This window comes from Brachycentrus maculatus, unplaced genomic scaffold (genome assembly GCF_059751285.1).
Source record: "Brachycentrus maculatus isolate JH-2025_06_01 unplaced genomic scaffold, ASM5975128v1 h1tg000153l, whole genome shotgun sequence".
Classification (NCBI taxonomy): Eukaryota; Metazoa; Arthropoda; class Insecta; order Trichoptera; family Brachycentridae; genus Brachycentrus; species Brachycentrus maculatus.
In genome coordinates, this window is record NW_028280906.1 from 921830 (window position 1) to 942500 (window position 20671).

At 32.5% G+C, this 20671-nt stretch overlaps 1 protein-coding gene across 4 annotated transcripts in view; it reads left to right on the forward strand.

The window, feature by feature from the left end:
- The first annotated feature begins 818 nt into the window (after positions 1-818).
- The window catches only part of roq (RING finger and CCCH-type zinc finger domain-containing protein roquin), a 26442-nt gene continuing 6589 nt past the window's right edge, over positions 819-20671 (forward strand). Inside the window, exons 1-12 of one of the 4 annotated variants that reach the window (XM_088261346.1) lie at positions 819-900; positions 1150-1315; positions 2203-2395; positions 5932-6089; positions 9635-9772; positions 10297-10404; positions 11720-12047; positions 14852-15058; positions 16101-16305; positions 16778-17121; positions 17561-17669; positions 18291-18499. In XM_088261346.1, the coding sequence (XP_088117472.1) occupies positions 1154-1315; positions 2203-2395; positions 5932-6089; positions 9635-9772; positions 10297-10404; positions 11720-12047; positions 14852-15058; positions 16101-16305; positions 16778-17121; positions 17561-17669; positions 18291-18499 (2161 nt within the window). In that variant the 5' untranslated portion in view covers positions 819-900; positions 1150-1153. Of the gene's footprint in view, positions 1316-2202; positions 2396-5931; positions 6090-9634; positions 9773-10296; positions 10405-11719; positions 12048-14851; positions 15059-16076; positions 16306-16777; positions 17122-17560; positions 17670-18290; positions 18500-20671 lie in introns of all 4 variants that reach the window. The other 3 variants (XM_088261344.1, XM_088261345.1, XM_088261347.1) reach the window with 3 other exon arrangements.

The following is a 20671-nucleotide window of genomic DNA, read 5'->3' on the forward strand; positions in this document are numbered from 1 at the left end:
TACTTATATTTTGTTCTATTTAAGGGTTATATATTAGTACACTAAATGGAGTACAAAATATTGTTAAGTTATCCCTTTGATGAATTGCACAGACTGACGAAATGGCTTTGGGTAAGTCCCCACTATAATAATTTTTTGCTTTGTGTTAGATTTGTTTGATTTTTTTTATTTTTTTTTAACCTTTCACATTTGTGTTTCAGTCTTATTAACCTTAATCCCATATCCTAAAATGAGTAACGGAAATTACTCATCGGGAATATTATATATATGACTTATCTAATATATTTTAAAATCAATAAATATATTTATTTATTTACATATCTTGTAACATATTTCTAATCGATTATTTAGCAGTATTTATTTAAGAAAAATAAAACGGCTTTTTAATCCGAGTTAAACCGAATTTTTCCATAGAATTCAAGTTTTTTCTATTATTAGTTTTATAAATTTAGTGACTTAGAATGCCACCTGAGGGCATCAATCCCCCGTGTCTCTTCTTCCAACCCCGAGGATTCCGACGCCCCGGAAGGCCGCTGACGACCATTCACCGACTATACTCAGCGGAACTTCGAGACGCCGGACTGACCTGGGAGGAAGCCAAGGAGATGGCGCATGACAGAGTGACTTGGAGACGACTCGTGTTGGCCATTTGCTCCACCTAGGGAGCGAACATGGATAGAAGAAGAAGAAGAAATATAGTGACTAGGTGTAGATACATAAAAAAAAACGTTGTCAGTACCTATCTTCTAGAATTGAACCGGAAACCATCTTTTTCGTGATAAAATCTAAGCAGTGTTCCCCATCTGCGGTGTGCTATCATCTATGCTTTGCCATTCGCAGGGGTTGTGTGTCTAGATCGTGTTGTTGTTGTGATGATTATTATTAGTGTTTTTATACAAGGTAACTGATGACTGCGATGCCACTGTTTTACGTCTAATATTAATTGATTCATTTTTAGTAATTTCGTGATCGGGTCCTAGCATTATAGTGTGTAATATTATTCTGCGCATAGCTGTCTAGGTGGCAGATAGATGGGATATAACGTCATTTGCCAAGATGAGATATACCTTTTGTGATTGTATTTGAACTGTTTAGCAATAATATATAAAGTGATTTTATTTTAAGTAAATGCGAACGTTTTACAAACAGGATAATGCCAATCCAGGCTCCACAATGGACCGACTTTCTCACATGTCCTATTTGTTGTCGAGAATTCGGTTCTACTCCCCGGAGTCCTATAAGTTTGGGATGCGGACACACAGTATGCAAACTTTGCCTCAGTCATCTCCATCGGAAACAATGCCCTTTCGATCAGGTAAATATTAAGTATACTTATAACCTTTGAACTTCTGCTTACGCCGTTTCTGTAACTGTACATATTGTAATTTGAATTGGAGCGAACTACCCACATAATTTTATCATTTCATCATATTTTATTGGTGACATCTAATAATGTAATACTTACTCTTTATACAAATTAATTGATTGTGTATGACTCGTAGAGTCCTATAAGTAGTTTTGTTGTAGGTAGGTTTGTAAATGTCCCATACATATGGCACATTTCAACTTCAAAACATTTTACACTTATCACATACACATTCATATGGTAATTTAAAAAATAGAAACAAAATAATCCCTATATATTATTTTTTGTGTAGGTTATTGTGAATGACTCAGATTGTTCTAGAAATTTTGACTCGGCAAATTACTTAGACAAAGAGTGATTGTGTATTGTTTTGTAGGTTAGGTATATAACCATAAGTTAAGTGATAACATACTGAACAGGAATTTTATACTAGACGTTTGTAATTTGAGATCCCTATGCTGACCATGCTATCTTGAAGTTAATTATTCTTAATTTTGAAGTGGATATGTATGCATACGTATAAGTGTCTTAAATTTTGCTCAGTGATTGAGTCTATGATTGTATGTGTGCGTAAATGTTGTATGCCTGGAATTATTCATTGGAGAATAACCATATTACAGTTAAATTCTATTGCTTGAGTATTTACTTTTCTATTTGTTCTGTGAGATGAATTCAATGTGAAAGTATACTGGTAAAAAATAATTATTGTCGTAAATTACAATTGACATCTAATACTTTTCAATCTTGATTTTTTGTGCGTCTTCAACGGTGTTTTATTCCTAATGGTTTCCTCTGGAGTTATACGCTTCTTGAATGTTGGTGTGTTATCATTTCAGACTACAATAAACACGGACATAGAAAATTTGGTTGTCAACACCGCCCTCCTCCAGCTGGTAGGGGTGCCTGCCCCTGCACAGCCATACCACCCGCCTGCCATCAGAGCCCTCTCAGAAGAGGAGAGGCGGTGTTATGACATGAGCATTCAGTGCATCGAGGAGCTGGCCCACTACCTTAAATATGTTGGAAATGGTAAGCCCTTTTTAACTTATACCCAATTACATTTTTAACAAAGTTGCAGGGCTGTTTTTCATCTTTGTTAGTGTTGAGAGAAGTTTTGGTGACACATATTTGCTTAAATTCTCTGTTTCTGTTAATATGTGTGTTAGCTATATAACCTAAGAGTTACTATTGACACAGCATTAAACTTGTTGGAAATTGCATGCCGTTTTAAATTTATACCCAATTACATTTTTAACAAAGTTGCAGGGCTGTTTTTCATCTTTGTTAGTGTTGAGAGAAGTTTTGGTGATACATATTTGCTTAAATTCTCTGTTTCTGTTAATATGTGTGTCAGCTATATAACCTAAGAGTTACTATTGAGACAGCATTAAACATGTTGGAAATGGCAACCCGTTTTTCACTTATACCCAATTACATTTTTAACCAAGTTGTGGGGCTGTTTTTCATCTTTGTTAGTGTTGAGAGAAGTTTTTGTGATACATATTTGCTTAAATTCTCTGTTTCTGTTAATATGTGTCAGCTATATAACCTAAGAGTTACTATTGAGACAGCATTTAACATGTTGGAAATGGTAACCCGTTTTTCACTTATACCCAATTACATTTTTAACCAAGTTGTAGGGCTCTTTTTCATCTTTGTTAGTGTTGAGAGAAGTATTAGTGAGACATATTTCCTTAATTTTCTATTCCTGTTAATACGTGTGTCGGCTATACGACCTAAGAGTTACTATCGACACAAGTATAAATTGGGGATGATAAAAGAGTGATCTCTATTGATATTCTATGAATCTACTCCACCGTAAAACTGACTATCTATTTTTCACCTCCGCATAAATGATTTGTTGAGTGTAATCCGTTTTTATTGACACATTTTTTTTTGTGTTCTAATCAATCGATGGTCTACATGCTTGTAAGACAACAATTGAAGAGCCATCATAGGTTAATCATATATCCACCTCTTTCTGGACGTATTCTCTTACTGAAATATTTGCATCCTTTTTGGCAAATTTTTCAAAATAGATAAAATGTCAGACTTTTTTTTTTAAACTAATGTACCTCTGGCCTATAATAAGTATATATTTTCCTATTGCAAAATAATTATAATGCTCCAACTATTAGTTCCATGACAGCTCTATATTATTTAGATCATACCCACTTAGAGAACATCAACAATAACTCCATTCTAATTGCATTAATTTGTTTTGGTTTTAATATAATTTTTACCTTGCTCAATGTAATTTATAACACTGTCCTTATCATTCACCGCTTGCTTTGTGTAAGACTACTTAAAACTACTTCACGATACCATTTTTATTTTTTTTTTTAATATATTTTTTTTTAAGTTTTAAATTCTTTTGCATTAACAAAATAATATAATTACAAGTACAAAAAAATATTAATACAAAAAATAATCCCACAAATGCATGGCCTGTGTGTGGGTATACATTATATTTTAGGTTATAGTAAAGGGCACTGGCAAGAATACAATAGATATTATCAGAAATAAAATTAGATTAAAAGTGCCAATATACTTACTTCAAATATTTATTTTTAACAGAAAACAAAAAATCAATATAATTTTTTTTAAAGTGTGATTTTCATCATAAGTTTTCGAACTGTTTCTAAAGGCTTTAAATGACTATTGAATGCTCCCCCCATCCAATTATTCCATAATAAAGAGATGACTGTACAAGTGCATGATGTACCATTTTGTTGGTATTAGGATGGACATAACTAGACCAACGTTTGAAAATATATGTCAAATACCTGAATTGGTTGTCATTTTTTTCTATGTGCTTTGTCCATTTGAGTTAACAATCTAATGTTACACCCAGAAATTATGTCAACTTTTCAGTTTTCATTTTTACACAGCTATTACATATGTCAAGGTTACAATTTTTTTGTGAAACATAATGTCAAGATTCAATGAAGTTTCGAAATAAGCATTCCCTCTAAGTCAACTATAGACTCATCGGGTCAACTATGCATAGAGTGAACGAAGAATGATAAGCGGCGTGTTTTATAACCATACAACAAAATTAACAATGCTTTTAAAATTCAAAATAGATTTAATTTATTTTTATTTCTATTTAGGACTTGAAATAATATTATTTAGGTGATATAAGGTTAAGTGTGCTCGACCTCTTCAAAAATAGTATTATTATTGAAATTGCAAATATGAAGAAGATTTACCAAGTAGAATTTTGCACTAAATAAATAATGAAACATCTAAATATACCCTGAGAATAATGAGCAAATGGAATTGTGAGTATGTTACAGAAGAAAAAAAAACATTTTTATCTTTATTGACAGTACTCTAGTAAGTAAGTAAAGGAAAAAATGCTTTAAATATATTTTTAGTTATTTTGATACATTCCTAGCCTCAATTAAATAACTGTAAGTCTGATTTGCAGTCAAGTCACTGATAACAATATTGTCTGTTGTTTGTTGTTATAAACAGATATTTGTGATGTCTAATCAAGCATAATAAAGATGTGAGTAAAAAATGTAAAAATAATATATTTTGATAGTAATTCTTTTTATATGAATAATTTTCAATTGTATTAAAATACGGATTTCACCTTCAATGACCTTTGGCAGTATATCGCAATAACTTAAAGTCTTTCCTGGAAATAACTACTATGTAAGACCTCTTACCTTTTGTGTACTAAATATTACTAGCTTTATACAATGTAACCTATACGTTATTTACATTATTTTTTATTTTTTAACCTTTTCATAGCCGCAAATTAATTACGGCGCAGTGTTCATTAGGCCAAGTATTTTTTTGTGAAATTAAAGGTTTCTAAAAAAAATTGTTGTGTTTATAAAATTATAATTTACCAATTATTATGTCCCGCATCGATTGTTAGAGTTTTATTATCGAAGTTAAACCAATTTCAAATTTTCATTGTCAGACAGGGGTTGTCACACTGAGTCACACACGCATGTTTTTATAATACAGAGATATCTGGTCTCTGGCAATATTTGATTAAATTAATAATTTGATTAAATCAATTCTTTAACAAAAGTCAATTATCTTACAATATAATCATTTTATTTGAATGACAGTCTTATTGAATTTTGCCCTAAACCTTTTATGCATTTTGAATAAATTTTTACTTTTTCATGTCCTCATTCTGCCCTCTGTGGGCTTTGCATCCCAGAGGGATGATACTGCCCTCTTTGATTCGCAATGGCGTTTTCCTGAGTTATCGTGCCATTAGCACTTCTTGCCAATGTGTCCATCATCTAGGATGATGTGATGATATTGTGTTTATGCCGTACCGCAGTCGTCAGTACGTGTTAATCGGGTTGATAAGTAGCAGGCTGTGTCCCATTATTATTTGAGGGTTTCGCAAATTAATGTAGCTCCTTTATCCAATCAAGTTTTCGATTCAAGGTATCATTTGGAATCAGGGCTGGTAATGAGAAAATGGCTGGGCTGAAAGTACATTGCCGAATAATGGTTGTCTTCTTTACTGTTAGATGTGTTATGGTGATCATTCTAAGAATATAATAAAAATGTCATTCTTATTTCTTTAGGTGGACTAAATGCGAAGAAGCTGTCCAAACCAATGCAGAGAAAGCTGGTGACCCTGGTCCAGTGTGCTCTCACAGAAGAAGAGGGAAGGGGTCGGGCCTACCGAGCTGCACGGTCTCTCGGAGAACGGGCGGTGTCCGAACTTATTTTGCAACATCAGGTAATATGAATGCAACAACTGGCTTGGAACGTATTCTAGAATTTTTTGACTTATGTGTGGTCGCAAATCCTGGAAAACACTTATCATTCGTAAACAGAATACCATATTTATGATTGATAAATGTCAGAGTAACTTGCTTCATCATTAACAACAGTTACTATGGAATGTGTGAATAATAAACTTTAGCCATGTGTCTCCGAGCACCTATTTAATTGTTCTGTCATCTATGAATGTAATACAATCTTTGGTGATTGCGAATTGGGAGTAGTTAAGGGAATCTGTGGTGCCGCAATTGGAGTTTAATTTGGAAAAATCTCATTTTTACTGATATTTTTATTTCAAATAATCCATATCGACCCTTTTTTGGTTAAATTATGTAAATATACTTTTCTTTTAGTAAATCACAAAAAAGTGACAATTATTTAAATTTTTAAAAAAAAATTTCATTGAGATTCTCAAACGATTTTTCTACTCCAAAATGCAACACCAAGCAATTTCATCAAAACTTCAAATATTTGGCAATCAAACATTTCAATAAATTCCCTAGAGAAATAAAAAAATAGATGATATAAAAATACTTTAGAAAAATATTAAAGCTCTATACCTATAAATCTTGAAAAAATATACAAAAAATTACTATTATATCTTTTATTATTTAACATTAAACCACGAGTGTAAGTCCCTCTCCAAGCACAAGAGCACAGTCTCTTTTATGGAGAGGCACAGCGAATTGAAATATAAAAGTTCTTCATATGTATGAATGATTCAAATGTATTATGTTATAAATAAAAATGTAAATTTATTAAATAAATAAAAAATAAAAAAATTTTGAAATAAATATATGTGTGATCTACATTTATATTTCAGATCATGTGTTTATCTATTTTGGGCAAGTTTACTGAAATAAGATTATCTTTAATAAACTAGCATATACCATGTCTGGAGACTTGCTGAAAAAGAATCAGTATATTTGTATTACAATAACAGTTATCATATATTTTCTTTAGACTTACGACTGTAATTTAATTTATTGATTAGGCATTTAATTTATAGAACTCCATTTTAATTGATGTATTTAATGTTAAATCAAAAACGGTTTTTTTGAGCCTACTCAGTTGTATTTTACAGTTTAAAAAAAAAACACAATCAATTTTGTGACAATTGTTTCGCTAATGGCATTTTCAAACAAATATGAAGATTAAATGGACTGATGGTCCTAATATACTTATACAATTCTAGGTACTTAGGTAATAGTTTTAATAGGTTATAGTTTATATAAACTTAGGTAATGGTTTATATAAATCCTTAATAATATTTAAGTCATGTATTGGAGCCAAATAACAATAACCTATTAAAATATTATCAACAATTATTTTTAGCTGTAAAACATTAATTCCCTCACAATTTTTTGACAATTATTTCGCCATTACTAGGCGAAACAATTATCACAAAATTGATTTTTATCTTTTTTTAAACAGTAAAATACCACTTAGTAGTCTCAAAAATCAGTGTTTGAATTAACAGTTAAAACTTAAAACTGTAGTTTAGTCCTATACTGCACTTAAAAATTTTCCATGTGACCACCTAGTCATACTCAATTTAAAATTTAACAGTAAATATACTATACGTATACTTATATTTATTTTCTGGTAAACAAATAATCTATTGACATGGCAATTGTGAGAGAATTGAAATTTTTGATATTTTAATTGATCTGTATATTACGACTAGATAGCAGTTTTACTTTTGCACCAGGTACTTTTCTTTCTTGCAAAGGTTGTGCATTTTTCTAATAATTTTTATAACAAGGTCAAGTTCAACTACCATTCTAGGTGACTTCTTGTATTGTAGTACTGACACAGCAAATATTTTTTTCTTCCTATTTACTGTTTAATTTTAAATTGAGAATGTACTAGGTGGTCACATATGTAAATAGGAAAAAGTAATGGAAAAAATGCAAAGGTTGTGCATTTTTTTTATTAGTTTTTATAACGAGGTCAAGATAAAATGCCATACTAGGTAACTTTTGGCATTATAGTGCGGACACAGCAAATATTTTTTTCCTATTTACTGTTTAATTTTAAATTGACTATGTACTACATGGTCACATATGTAGATAGGAAAAAATCATGAAAAAAATGCAAAGGTTGTGCATTTTTAAAAAAATGGTTTTTATAACAAGGCCAAGTTTATTTGCCATACTGGGTAACTTCTGGTATTGTAGACAAATGTTCTGGTGTTGTAGACAAATTCTGTACAGCAATTTTTTTTCTTCTATTAGCTGTTAAATTTTAAATTAAGTATGACTAGGGGGACCACCTATATATGTAACTAGGAAAAATCATTTGAGAGAAGAAGAAAATTCATTACATGGAAGGTTTTTTTAAGTGCAGTACGGGGTTAAGTTAGTACGGAGTTTATGTATTAAATGTTAAATCAAACGCTGATTTATTGAGTCTACTAAGTTGTATTTTATTGTTTAAAAAAACACATGAAAATTAATTTACTGACAATTATTTCGCCTAGTTATGGATTTTCAAACGATTGTGAAGATTAAATGGACTGACGAACCTTATATAGCTAGACAATTCTAGGCACTTAAGTAATAGTTATAACAGGTAATAGCTTACATAAACTTAGGTAATAGTTTATATAAATCCTTAATACAAATACTTAAGTCATGTATTGGAGTCAAATAACACTAACCTATTATAATATTATCAACATTTGTCTTAAGCTATTAAAATTATTACCGGTCTTACAATACCATGTCAATAAATTCTTCATTTCCTTGAAAATGAATATAAGTATACGTACCTACATGCCCCATTAACTATTGTTGTCTCCCGTAAATTATTACTGCACATGTTAAAACTATTACCTAGTATTTTATAGCTTTATAAGGACCGTCAGTCCATTTAATCTTCACATTCGTTTGAAAATGTCATAACTAGGCGAAACAATTGTCACAAAATTGATTTTTATGTGTTTTTTTTAAACAATAAATAAACTCATAGTAGACTCAAAAAAATTGGTGTTTGATTTAACATTTAATACATAAATTAAAATGGAGTTCTTCAAATTAAACGCAAAATCTATAAATAAATGCTTTTACTTTTATTCTAGCGGTTGATATGATAAAATATTGCATTCACTTGTGCAGTCAGAATGTAACTAAGATAAAAACCCATCTATTTTCTACTGTTTCCATACTTTAAAGTAGAATTGCTTTCATGCCTCCCAGTCTATTATTTTGCTTATTAACACATTTTGGACGGGTGTTTTTCATGCCCGCGGACCGCCGGTGACGGGATTTGATGATTACGTTCATATAGTTAAGATCTTAACAAAGAGATTAGTACATAATATTCATATAAAAACATTAAATATGTTATTCCTTCATTTCTAACTTTGAAATGAGGCCGTAGCAGAAGGTAAAAAAATACCCTTTACGTCCTTAAGTATCAATCGACCAAACAGGTAGAATTACCTTTCCTGTCCATAGTGTATTAATACAAACATGTATATATTTTTTTTCCATACAGAATCCTCAACAGTTGAGTGCAAATCTTTGGGCTGCAGTACGGGCCAGAGGATGCCAATTTCTGGGTCCAGCCATGCAAGAAGAAGTATTAAAACTTGTATTACTAGCTTTAGAAGATGGTTCTGCATTATCCAGAAAGGTGAGCTTAGTTTCAACATATTTATATAATCCAAAGGTATATGTTTACCTCATTTTTTATTATAATAAACAGGACACCTGTCGGTGAAAGGAAAGGAAGTAGTTTCAAATTGTAATATTAAATTAGGAATAAATTATGTTTCAGTTATGTTGTAAATGATTTTCTCATATATACGATAAGTGCAATGCACATTTCACATTCAGTTTTTTAAATTAATAGTAGCTGATAGTGACATTAATACAAGCTCTTTTCGGAAGTATACAATAGCCTTGAATTCCACAATTCAATCATAAAACATATATTGTTGGTATGTTAAAAGCTTTGTTAACTTTGTGGCATGATAATAACACTCCTTATTATTCACAGTATTCAGTATAATATCACTTTTAAGTGGTATTACACCATGTGAATGATGAATGATACGGAAAGTGTTATATGTATATTGTTGGTTTCATTATGTAAGGATGACTTGTTGGCTGTGTTTAATGTTTGGTTGTTATAAAGTTGAAATGTTTGTATTGCAGGTATTAGTGATGTTTGTTGTGCAGAGACTCGAACCACATTTCCCACAGGCTTCCAAAACAAGCATCGGTCACGTAGTCCAATTACTGTACCGCGCATCATGTTTTAAGGTAAATTGTTATATTACACACCTCTTGATTATAATTGTAAAATTTAATAAATTTTTTTAAATGTGTAAAAAGAAGGTACAATTTTTAAGGTTTAAAAAAAAACACAAAATTTTGACAGTAGTATGTCAAATATAATATTTTCTAAATCAAGTTATATTACAAATAAACTTTTTTGTGGTTGTGATCACTTCCCATTATATATTTTTTAATTGTAAGTGGTTGGCTGTTTTAATTATAGCATTTTTGGGTGAAAGTCAAATTGTAAACTTGTAGGTGTTTTAAATAAGAGGTATAAATGGCACAAAACAAAGTACCTCTCAAAACTCAACAGTTTTAAGAATGTCTCAATATTTACTAATGAACCAAGTGACCGTTAACATTGTCGTCCTTTGTGGCCGATTAGTTATTTTGAACAGTTGAACAGTTGAATCGCATCTTCAAGTCTATAATATATCACTTTATCGCTTAGAGTTCACGGGCAGGACGAATCGCTTTTGTATAGAGCTTGGATTCAATTCTAATGACATCCACGGAAACAGTTAAAATAATAATGCTAAATCACTGAACTTAAGATATGTAAGTTAGGGACAGGTTGTTAACCCGATGGTTGCCAGAGACGAGATATCTCGGCAAATGGCGGAGTGCCCGTATGGCCAGAGACGAGATATCTCGTCAGTACTTTTGATGACGTATTACTCCGCAGTTTTAACTCATATTGACAATCTGTCAAAAACGGAACATACATTGCCATCAGTTGAAGTTGTCACAAAATATTTTATAAAGTTTTTAAATACTTTTAAGTGATTTATCGGTATCACTTTCAGCTGACAGTTGACAGATGTCATTAGGGCTACCACTCAAACCACTTGAAATATTGATTATTTTAATCGATTGTTTTCAACGCCAGGGGTTTTTATTTTGCTCAATTTTTTTGTGTTTTTCTTATTATTTTAAAATATTCCATTGATAAATAATAGTTGTGTGTTAATATTAAATTTAATAAAAACTTGCGTGTGCGACTTAGTGTGACAACCCTGAAAATTTGAAACTGGTTTAACTTCAAGAATAAAACTCTAACAATCGATGCGGGATATAATATTTGGTAAGTAAATTATAATTCAATAAAAACAACAAAAAAAAAAATCTTTAGACAACTTTTTTTTTTCAAAAAAATACTTGGCCTGTTGAGCACTGCCGCGTAATTTATTTGCGGCCATGAAAAGGTTAATATGATGGGTTAATATGAACTTAGAAATTGTCATTTGCGTCATAGAATGTGTGTATTTTATTGGGGGTATCTTATTTCCTTGGCCAGGTATCGAAGAGAGAGAGTGACTCGTCACTGATGCAGCTAAAGGAGGAGTTCCGCACGTACGAGGCTCTGCGGCGCGAGCATGATGCGCAGATAGTGCAGATCGCCACAGAGGCGGGGCTGCGCATCGCGCCTGACCAGTGGAGCGCACTGCTGTATGGAGACACGGCTCACAAGTCGCACATGCAGAGCATCATCGACAAGCTGCAGACGCCGCAGTCCTTTGCGCAGTCTGTGCACGAGCTTGTTATCGCCATGCAGCGCACGGGCGACCCGGCATGCGACCTGCGCCCACACCTCGAGTGCCTGGCCGATATCGACCCCAGTCCGGGTAAGTCTCTTTCCCACCTTTCACTGATGCGCCAATACACTCAACAATACACTGTTTCCAGGAATATCATACTATGCATATAGTGGGGTCTGTTCATCATTCCTCACTATTTGTGCTTATGCGTATTCACGGATGGTATTCATTTTGTTATTGTAGTAAATTTATGATCAAATATAACATTTCTTTACATTATCAAAAATTCAATTCAATTTTACTTTACAAGTATTTGGTATTTGTGCAAATGTATTTAAGAAACAATTTTGATTTCATCAATTTTAACGGAATGAATACCAACTCACAGAGAAGATGTAGAAGTGAGTGAGAAGAAGTGAACAAAGCGTCCTTGAAGGAGTAGTTTACAAAAATGGCGTTGTATAATTTATCCAAAATTATAATTATTATAAATATTAAACAAAAAAAATACTTAAAAGGCTAAAAAAAGGCAAAAAGGCTGGGCGGCAGTACCAAAGTCATGCTATCAAGAAAAGACATCCACTCTAGACTAATGATAAGAGCAGAAAGAGAATAATAAAACCTATCTAATTGAATCAGGTATTTCGTGTCGACCTGACAAACTGAAGTGTTACACATATTCATATATTTCAAATAGTAATGCCAGTATTGAAAAATCAACCACTGTGTTTGTAGAAAGATGATCCATTGGCCAATTGGCGGTTTTACCATTTGCAACCCTTTCTGGGAAAGTAACACCCATGCATAATAAAGGAGAACTATATTTTTCTCGCAAATTTCACATATACATAGTTGGAAACACATTTCATCTGTGCAATTATAACTTTCTATTGTTGGAAAATATATTATATTCCCGCTCTCCATACTGCAACTGTATATTGCAAGTTTACATGGTAGAACTAGTCTTAGTATCTCCGGGCTGTAAACTTACAATTTGTGACAAACTTGATACATATTATGTATTCTATTTAGTAGAACTGAAACGATTCAGCATCTGGCCAATTCTACTCATGTATCATTGTGGCGTTGGAATTAATTAAAGTAATTTTTTCATTAACTGTATTCTTTTGATTTACTGCGGATAATACCAATACATTTAATGATATTTACTTGGTTGTAATGCTACTTTGTGTTGAAGGTCATTTATTGTTTTACTGTGACATTTTCAAACCTGCGCTAATATTATACTAAAAGCGATTTATAATATTTATGTCTGCATTATGTTTAATCCATTATGTCAAATCTATGTGTTTTTTTTTATGTTTTGTAATAGTTTTCAATGGCATCCTGTTCTAATGCTATATGTTGAGGCTTTTTTTAAATTGAATTTTTCATGTATTCAGTTTCAAAGGGTTCACACCCAACATATTGCCGAAAAAGATAGGAATTAAAATACTGATTTTTCAATGATTTTCTCAAATATCCTTTTATTTATAAGGTAAACTTCCAACAACAAAAAAATCTTCTAAACACAGAAATGTCCTAAAACTAAAGTCAAACTAATTTCGTTATCACATCTATTTGATAACATTCCAACATCTATTAAATGGTATATACATACCCAATCCAAATCGTTACTTATAATAATAATAATTCTGGATAATTTGTATAGTGCTATTTTCATAAAATACCACCTCGAAATGAAACAATAAGTAGAAGGCATTTTGTAAAAGTAATTGTTTATTTGTTTTCTAATATCTATATAAAAAAAGTTAAACAAGTGCATGCCTTTCATCCCCTGAAATGTGAGTCACTACATCTTTTTTACGCTTTGAAACTTGATCTGCAGAAGCAAACGGGTCTTGTGTTACATGTTAGACTTTATCTAGAGCTATATGAAGGAAAACATCTGTGCCAACAATTCTCTCAGTGTAATGAAAATATTAGGGCAGTTGTTACTGAAATATAGCCACGTTTATGTTTATAAAAATGTCACAATAAACTTTATTACTAGGTGGCATCGTGCCAGAGCAGCCGATACTAACATATATATATATATATGTATATATATATATATATATATATATATATATATATATATATATATATATATATATATATATATATATATATATATATATATATATATAATATGGAATTTCAATTTAAGTGTTTTTATCACTCTAAGGTTGTTCATCTAATTTATACGATCTTTTCGTAAATGGGGTTATATAAAAAGGATGATTTCATTTATAGTTTCCTCTTTGAGAAATAAGAGAATATACAAATGTGCTCCTCATTGGTAGAATGGTTGCCCCACAATGTCTGAAAATTCCAATTATTTTTCGAAAGTTGAAAGTGCACATTGGAAGCTAAAAACGTTTGTACTTTATTAACGACATGTCAAGTTTTCTTAAAAACATAAAATAATTGCTTAAAAACAAAACTGTCAAAGGCGTATGTACGAATGCGAAATGGTTTGCGTTAGGCAGAAAGGAACTAGTCCGCATTAAACTCTGAGAAAATGAGATTTAAAGATTGGAACACAATATGATCTTACTGAATAATATTTAAGGTTTTATACATAAAAAAAGGCCTACTCAATTGGCCTGGGTGTGTTTATGTTTTTTAAAAAAATCTCAACATTTGTGGACTGGCTTCTTTGTGTATAGTGCCAGCAAATATTGACTATTATTCAATCATAAAAAATGCAGTGCTCAAAAATACCCTTTGTAAGTAATTTGAAATATTCATATGTTAAATACATTAAAATTATTCATTTAACATTAAAAAAAAGAACTATGCAATTACCATATTTTATTTGAATTTTGCATCTTGTATATGTATACTTATTTGAATGTTTATAGATTTGTGGGCTTGTTTTTTGACAGAGTTGGGATCGCCGAGTTGGCAGGCACTGTCGCAAGCTTTGGAGGCTGTGAAGAACGTAGAGATGGGGTTTGTGCACATTGCCTGGTACCACAACAACGCCAACCGAGACACCAACCACAACTCTCACCCGCAGCAACACAGGGCTCCCAACAGTAAGGCGCTGTCGGCTCAACCGGGAAACACCAATTCTGCTGCCACCCTTCAAGGTTTCAATTCAATTGCAATTTTTAATTAAAAAAAATACCGCTTCTTTTGTCAGCCTCTGTAGTGTAATGGTTCGCGCGTTCAGTTACTATTCTGGAGGCCCTGAGTTTGATTCTCAGAGTGATTTTTCACTCCAATATTTTTTAATATTACCCTTGACTGGTACCTGAAGCGTACGAGTGATAACCTTGCCTTCATGTAAGTTATGATCAAGATAACGCTGCGTCATTACAATTCAGTGCCCTATGCACCATTGGGTTTTCATAATCCAAAAGTATTTTAAAATCCAGTGATTCATAATCTATAAAAATCCGTCGGTTTTTTTAACATCTAACACTTCTAAATTTGAAGAAATATTGTGCTCTAAATTTAAAATTTCTTTCATAGCAATATTTTGTAACATGACTTTATGTTAAAATTTTGGTACCTTCAAGTGTAAATTAATGAACTTTTATTGAATGCTCTCTATTGATGTGCATTGACTTAACAGAAAATTAATTAATTGTAACTGCAGATAGTTGGTAGAATTCCATTTTCAATTTTTGGGTAGTATATCCAAAATTAAACAAGGTTATTGGATTGTATTCTACTCTTATTTACATAAATATGATAATATGTTATGCGTTTCGTCTTATTAAGACATTATCAAACACTGACTAAAAATATGAACAAAATGTCCTTGTATACTAACAATAATTGCTTTTATTAAATATTATTACATCTAGGGGTACATATTTTACATTACCCACTGAAATACCCGCTATTTTATGTACCCCTAGACCTAATAATATTTCATTATAGCAATTATTGTTAGTACCTATGTATGTTTTGTAAATATTTTTAGTCAAGAGACCTATGTATGTTTTGTAAATATTTTTAATAAGACGAAACGCATCACATATTATCTTGTATATGTAAATAAGAGTAGAATTCAATCCAATTACAATTACCTTGGTTAATTCTAATATTACCCAAAAAATTTAACAGAAAATATTTAATGGCAGATTTACTTAATCCTAGGGGAATTATTGCGTGAAATTGCAGCGTCTAGTCAGAGCCAAGTGTCAGGGCAGCAGAGTGCAGCCACACACTCTCCGTCGCACCAGGGGGGGTTGGCGGGAGCCTCGGCGGGGGCGGCCGCGGTGCCCCCCAGGTACAAGGTGTCCATGTGCCACGTCATCCTGCAGAGGGGAATGTGCCCCCGCGGCGACACCTGCACCTTCGCCCATAGCGAGGAAGAACTGGAAAAGTGAGTAAAATCTCGCAGATAATGGGTTATCACTACATATTCAACATACTTACATATAAACATACATATAATGGGGTATCACTGTTCAACATGCTTACATATAAACTTGCATACTTTGTCCCCCTCCGTAGTGTAATGGTCAGCTCGCTCGGCTTCCGTACTGGAGATGCCGGGTTCAATTCCCAGGAAGGTCAAATAAATATTTGTGATTTTTTTAACTCTAATATTTATTCAATATTGCCCTGGACTGGTACCTTACGCAGAGGGCTGATCACCTTTCCTTCATGTGTTAACGATTTTTTTTTTTATATATATATACTTAGAATCTCTCGTATTGCATTATCACATATGCAAGAACTAGCGCATGTGCTGGCCATTTGTTACTTGATTTGATGGGAAATTATAGAATCTTAGTCTACTCGCTTGATTGATGTAATTTTCTTGTTTCTATTTGGTTTTTTCATGATTCTAGATTCAGACCAAAGCATCGAAAGAAGCGTATGATGTATTCCCCGCCAACGCTGATGCCCGAGTGTTCCGTTAATAATAACAGCACATCGGGAGGAGATCCTGTTCCATACCAAAGTATTCACAACGAAACCCAATTTCATATACGACCCAACTCTAATGGTAATGTGAGCCACCCGCCGAGCACGCAGGCTAACAGCTACCGCCCGATGAACTACCCGATTGTTGAATATGCCAAGAATGAAAACGAGCTCCCGCAGATGTTCCCAATACAGTCTGTTGTACCATTCGATCCAAATAACATGAGGGACTATGGTTATCAGCAGCAAGCGGCCAACATGGCATCTGGTAAGTTATTACATCTTATTTAATCAATTATTTATTTAGAAATCAGTTTGCGCAGCTAGATTGCTCTAGATCCCTAGACGCCCTTATGTGCGCGCGCGCGGTCATGTATAACGAATATTTAAAAAAAAATTCAGGTCCTTCAGAATATAATTTAAATCGTATTTAAGTTATGAAAACCAATCAAGTTTCTGTAATTACATGAAATGCATATATTCTGGTGAAAAGAAACTCAAATCTCGCACTGACCATTGATAAATTGGATTAAAAATAAAATTGTTCATATTGTTTGATTTTTGTGTCCTAATTAATAATTTTGAGTGTTAAAATTGATAAAAATGTTTACTATTACATATACAGATATATTTTTCGTTGGTTCAATGTGTGTTTTCTGCTCAAATCTGGTTGTCAATTTTTTTTTCTTATCAATTGTTATTTTTAGGTAATTTGATGTTACCTACAACATCACAAAACGCGCACAACTTGGATCTACCAAAAGTGAACTACATGTCAGAGAGTTATAATACTTTGCCCACCAATGAAGCCAACGGGTTTGTTACCAAATTCTAACAAAAATATATATTATTCTATAAGTTTCGATACTTGTAAATATACAAACAGTACAAATCAGGATTCACATACAAATGAAACAGTTTCTGCTCAATAAAAAGCTTCTTTCATCCCACCATAGATGTCTCTAGTGAAATTTTATTTAATTCAAGCACTATGTTTCGAATTCGAACAATATATATATATTTTTTATTTTTTTAATTTTATTTTATTGGAAGGAAAAACAACAGTTACAATATATGATAAATCAGAATACAAAAAAAAATCATGAGTACCAATTACAGTTCTTCACACCTATGCATAAGAAAAGTCTATATAAGAAGAGGCATGAGACTAGGATGGGATAAATATATATAGAAGTTACAAGAATTTGAGTAGTGTGGTTGTCAATCGTGGGTAGAATTGGTGAACGTTACACGTGTGTGTTAAGTGTCAAGCCAGCCTATGACGGCTGTAAGCCCCGTAAATGCCCAGACTTCCATATTCTTCTTTATCTATGTTGAGATGTCAGATAATAATATAAAAAATAACTCCTAATTGGAGGTAATCCAGATTTGTAAACAAGTATTTGGACACACTCAGAATGTTGTAATTTTGATTAGGTTCAACCCGATATGTGAGGAAACTTTGATGAATCACGGATCCTCGATGAATACGACGGAAAGCGTTTCGGACAAGAATCTGAGCGCTCTCTACAAACTGAAACAAAATATTATCGCGCAATTGGAGAGAGCTAACTACCTTCAACAGCAGCAAGCCCAATTTTCTGCTCTTCACCAGCAACAACAGGCATATAGTCAAATCTCAGCTTGTAAGTTTTTTTAGAACTTATATGATTTCAGATCTATCATGTTTTTTCAGTATGAAAAGCTTGTTAAATAGAAATTACCTTTTTAAATACAGGATTCACCTAACAGCAGTCCAATACAATGGTATTTGCCATAAATGGTTTTTACTAAAGAACTTTTTGTTAACAAGCTCTTGCTTTTCATTATTATTTAAGAAATTCCAAAAGTGCAATGGTAAATACAATTTATCAATTTACGCCAAGCGCCAAGAAATTAAATAAATAAAAAAAATGTCTAACTGATAAGTATTAAAGCATGCTTTTAATCTAATTTTAGTTCTGATAATATCTATTGTATTCTTGCCAGTGCCCTTTACTATAACCTAAAATATAATGTATACCCAAACACAGGCCATGTCTTTTTGGGATCTTTTCTTGTATTTTTTTTGTTGTTTTTGTACGCTTATTTTTATTATATTTTGAAATGCAAAAGACCTTAAAATAAAGAAAACAAATGCAATGAAACAAAACATGTTTTTCTAGTAAGTATACACATATTGTCCGCCTCCGTAGTGTAATTGTCAGCACGCTCGGCTACCGTTCTAGAGGTCCCGGGTTCAATTCCCAGGGGGGAGGTCAAATAAAAATAAATATAGGTGATTTTCCACTCTAATATTTATTCAATATTACCCTGGACTGATTCATGTGTAATCTTCTTCTTCTTTCTCCATGTTCACTCCCTAGGTGGAACATATAACCAACATGAGACGTCTTCAAGTGACACTGTCACACGGCGTCTCCTTGGCATCCTACCAAGCGAGTCCGGAATCTCGAAGTTCCGCTGAGTATAGTCGGTGAATGGTTGTCAGCGGCCTTCCGGGGTGCCGGGATTCTCGGGGTTGGAAGAAGGGACATGAGGGGCTAATGCTCTCAGGTGTCATTCTAAGGATATGTCCCAACCATGTCTACCTTCTTCTCTTCCTGAAGAGAGAAGGTGGACATGGTTGGGACATGTCCTTAGAATGAACCCAACAGCCCCTTATACTGAAAGTTCTGACTTATACCAGTATGAGGGGCTGTAGGGTTCTTCTCGACACATCCTTATTCCTGAGGAAGTCATACCACTTAACGCTCAGTATTCAGCTGAGCCGGACTCACTGAAATTCTTCCTTTTTCCGGTGGGATTGACATGTGTAAACGATCCGGTGGGATCGACATGTGTAAACAATCCGATGGGATCGACATGTGTAAACATTCAAATAACACTGCGTTTATATGATGCAGTGCCTTATGCACCATTGGGTGTGGATAAGGGTTTATAAAAAATACACATATTTTGATTATTATTAGTATATAATGCGAATCTTCTATATATATTTATATATATATATATATATATATATATATATATATATATATATATATATATATATATATATATATATATATACATATATATTTATAAATGTATTAGGCACCCCCTACAGAATTCTTGCAATCTTTTCGGATTGTATCATATTTTGATGGATTTTACCTGCTATCCCGACCTACGACAGTTAGGGGGTGGTTTATTTAAAAACACTTAGTCACTTGGTCAGTTTTATATGTGAAACATTGATCTCCAGTTATTTTAATCAGTGAAAAAGTGCTATTTTTTTGTACTTTTCATTTAAACCTTCATTATTTTATATTAAAATGCCAAACAAAACGTGATTTGAGTGAAACTGAGCGGTCTCAAATAATTTTATTGAACTCAGAAGGGTTGACCCTAATAAAAAAAAATTGACAAAAAAATTCAATGCTCCCAGTGTGCGGTCCAAATAATTTTTCAAATCTGGTTCTTATTAAAACTGCCAGAAATCACTTTAAGTCGCAAAGACTGAATTTCAGTTCATTAATCATTAAAAAATCGTCTTAGTATGAACTGGAAAGTGAATGCAACATAAAAATTTTGACACTATTTATTTTTATTTTTTATATGTGTATGTTGGGTTGTGGTCCCGTGGTTAATGTCGTGGACTCTTAAGTCAGAGTTTCTCGGTTCAAACCCACTCTACCACAATTTGATACCTATTTCTAATAATGAGCCGCTCAGGCTCACCGAAATAGTATGAAATTGAAGTATTTTTGTAATTAACAAAAACACAAATATTTCATTTATATATTTTTTTTAAATAATAATAAAATAATCTAAAT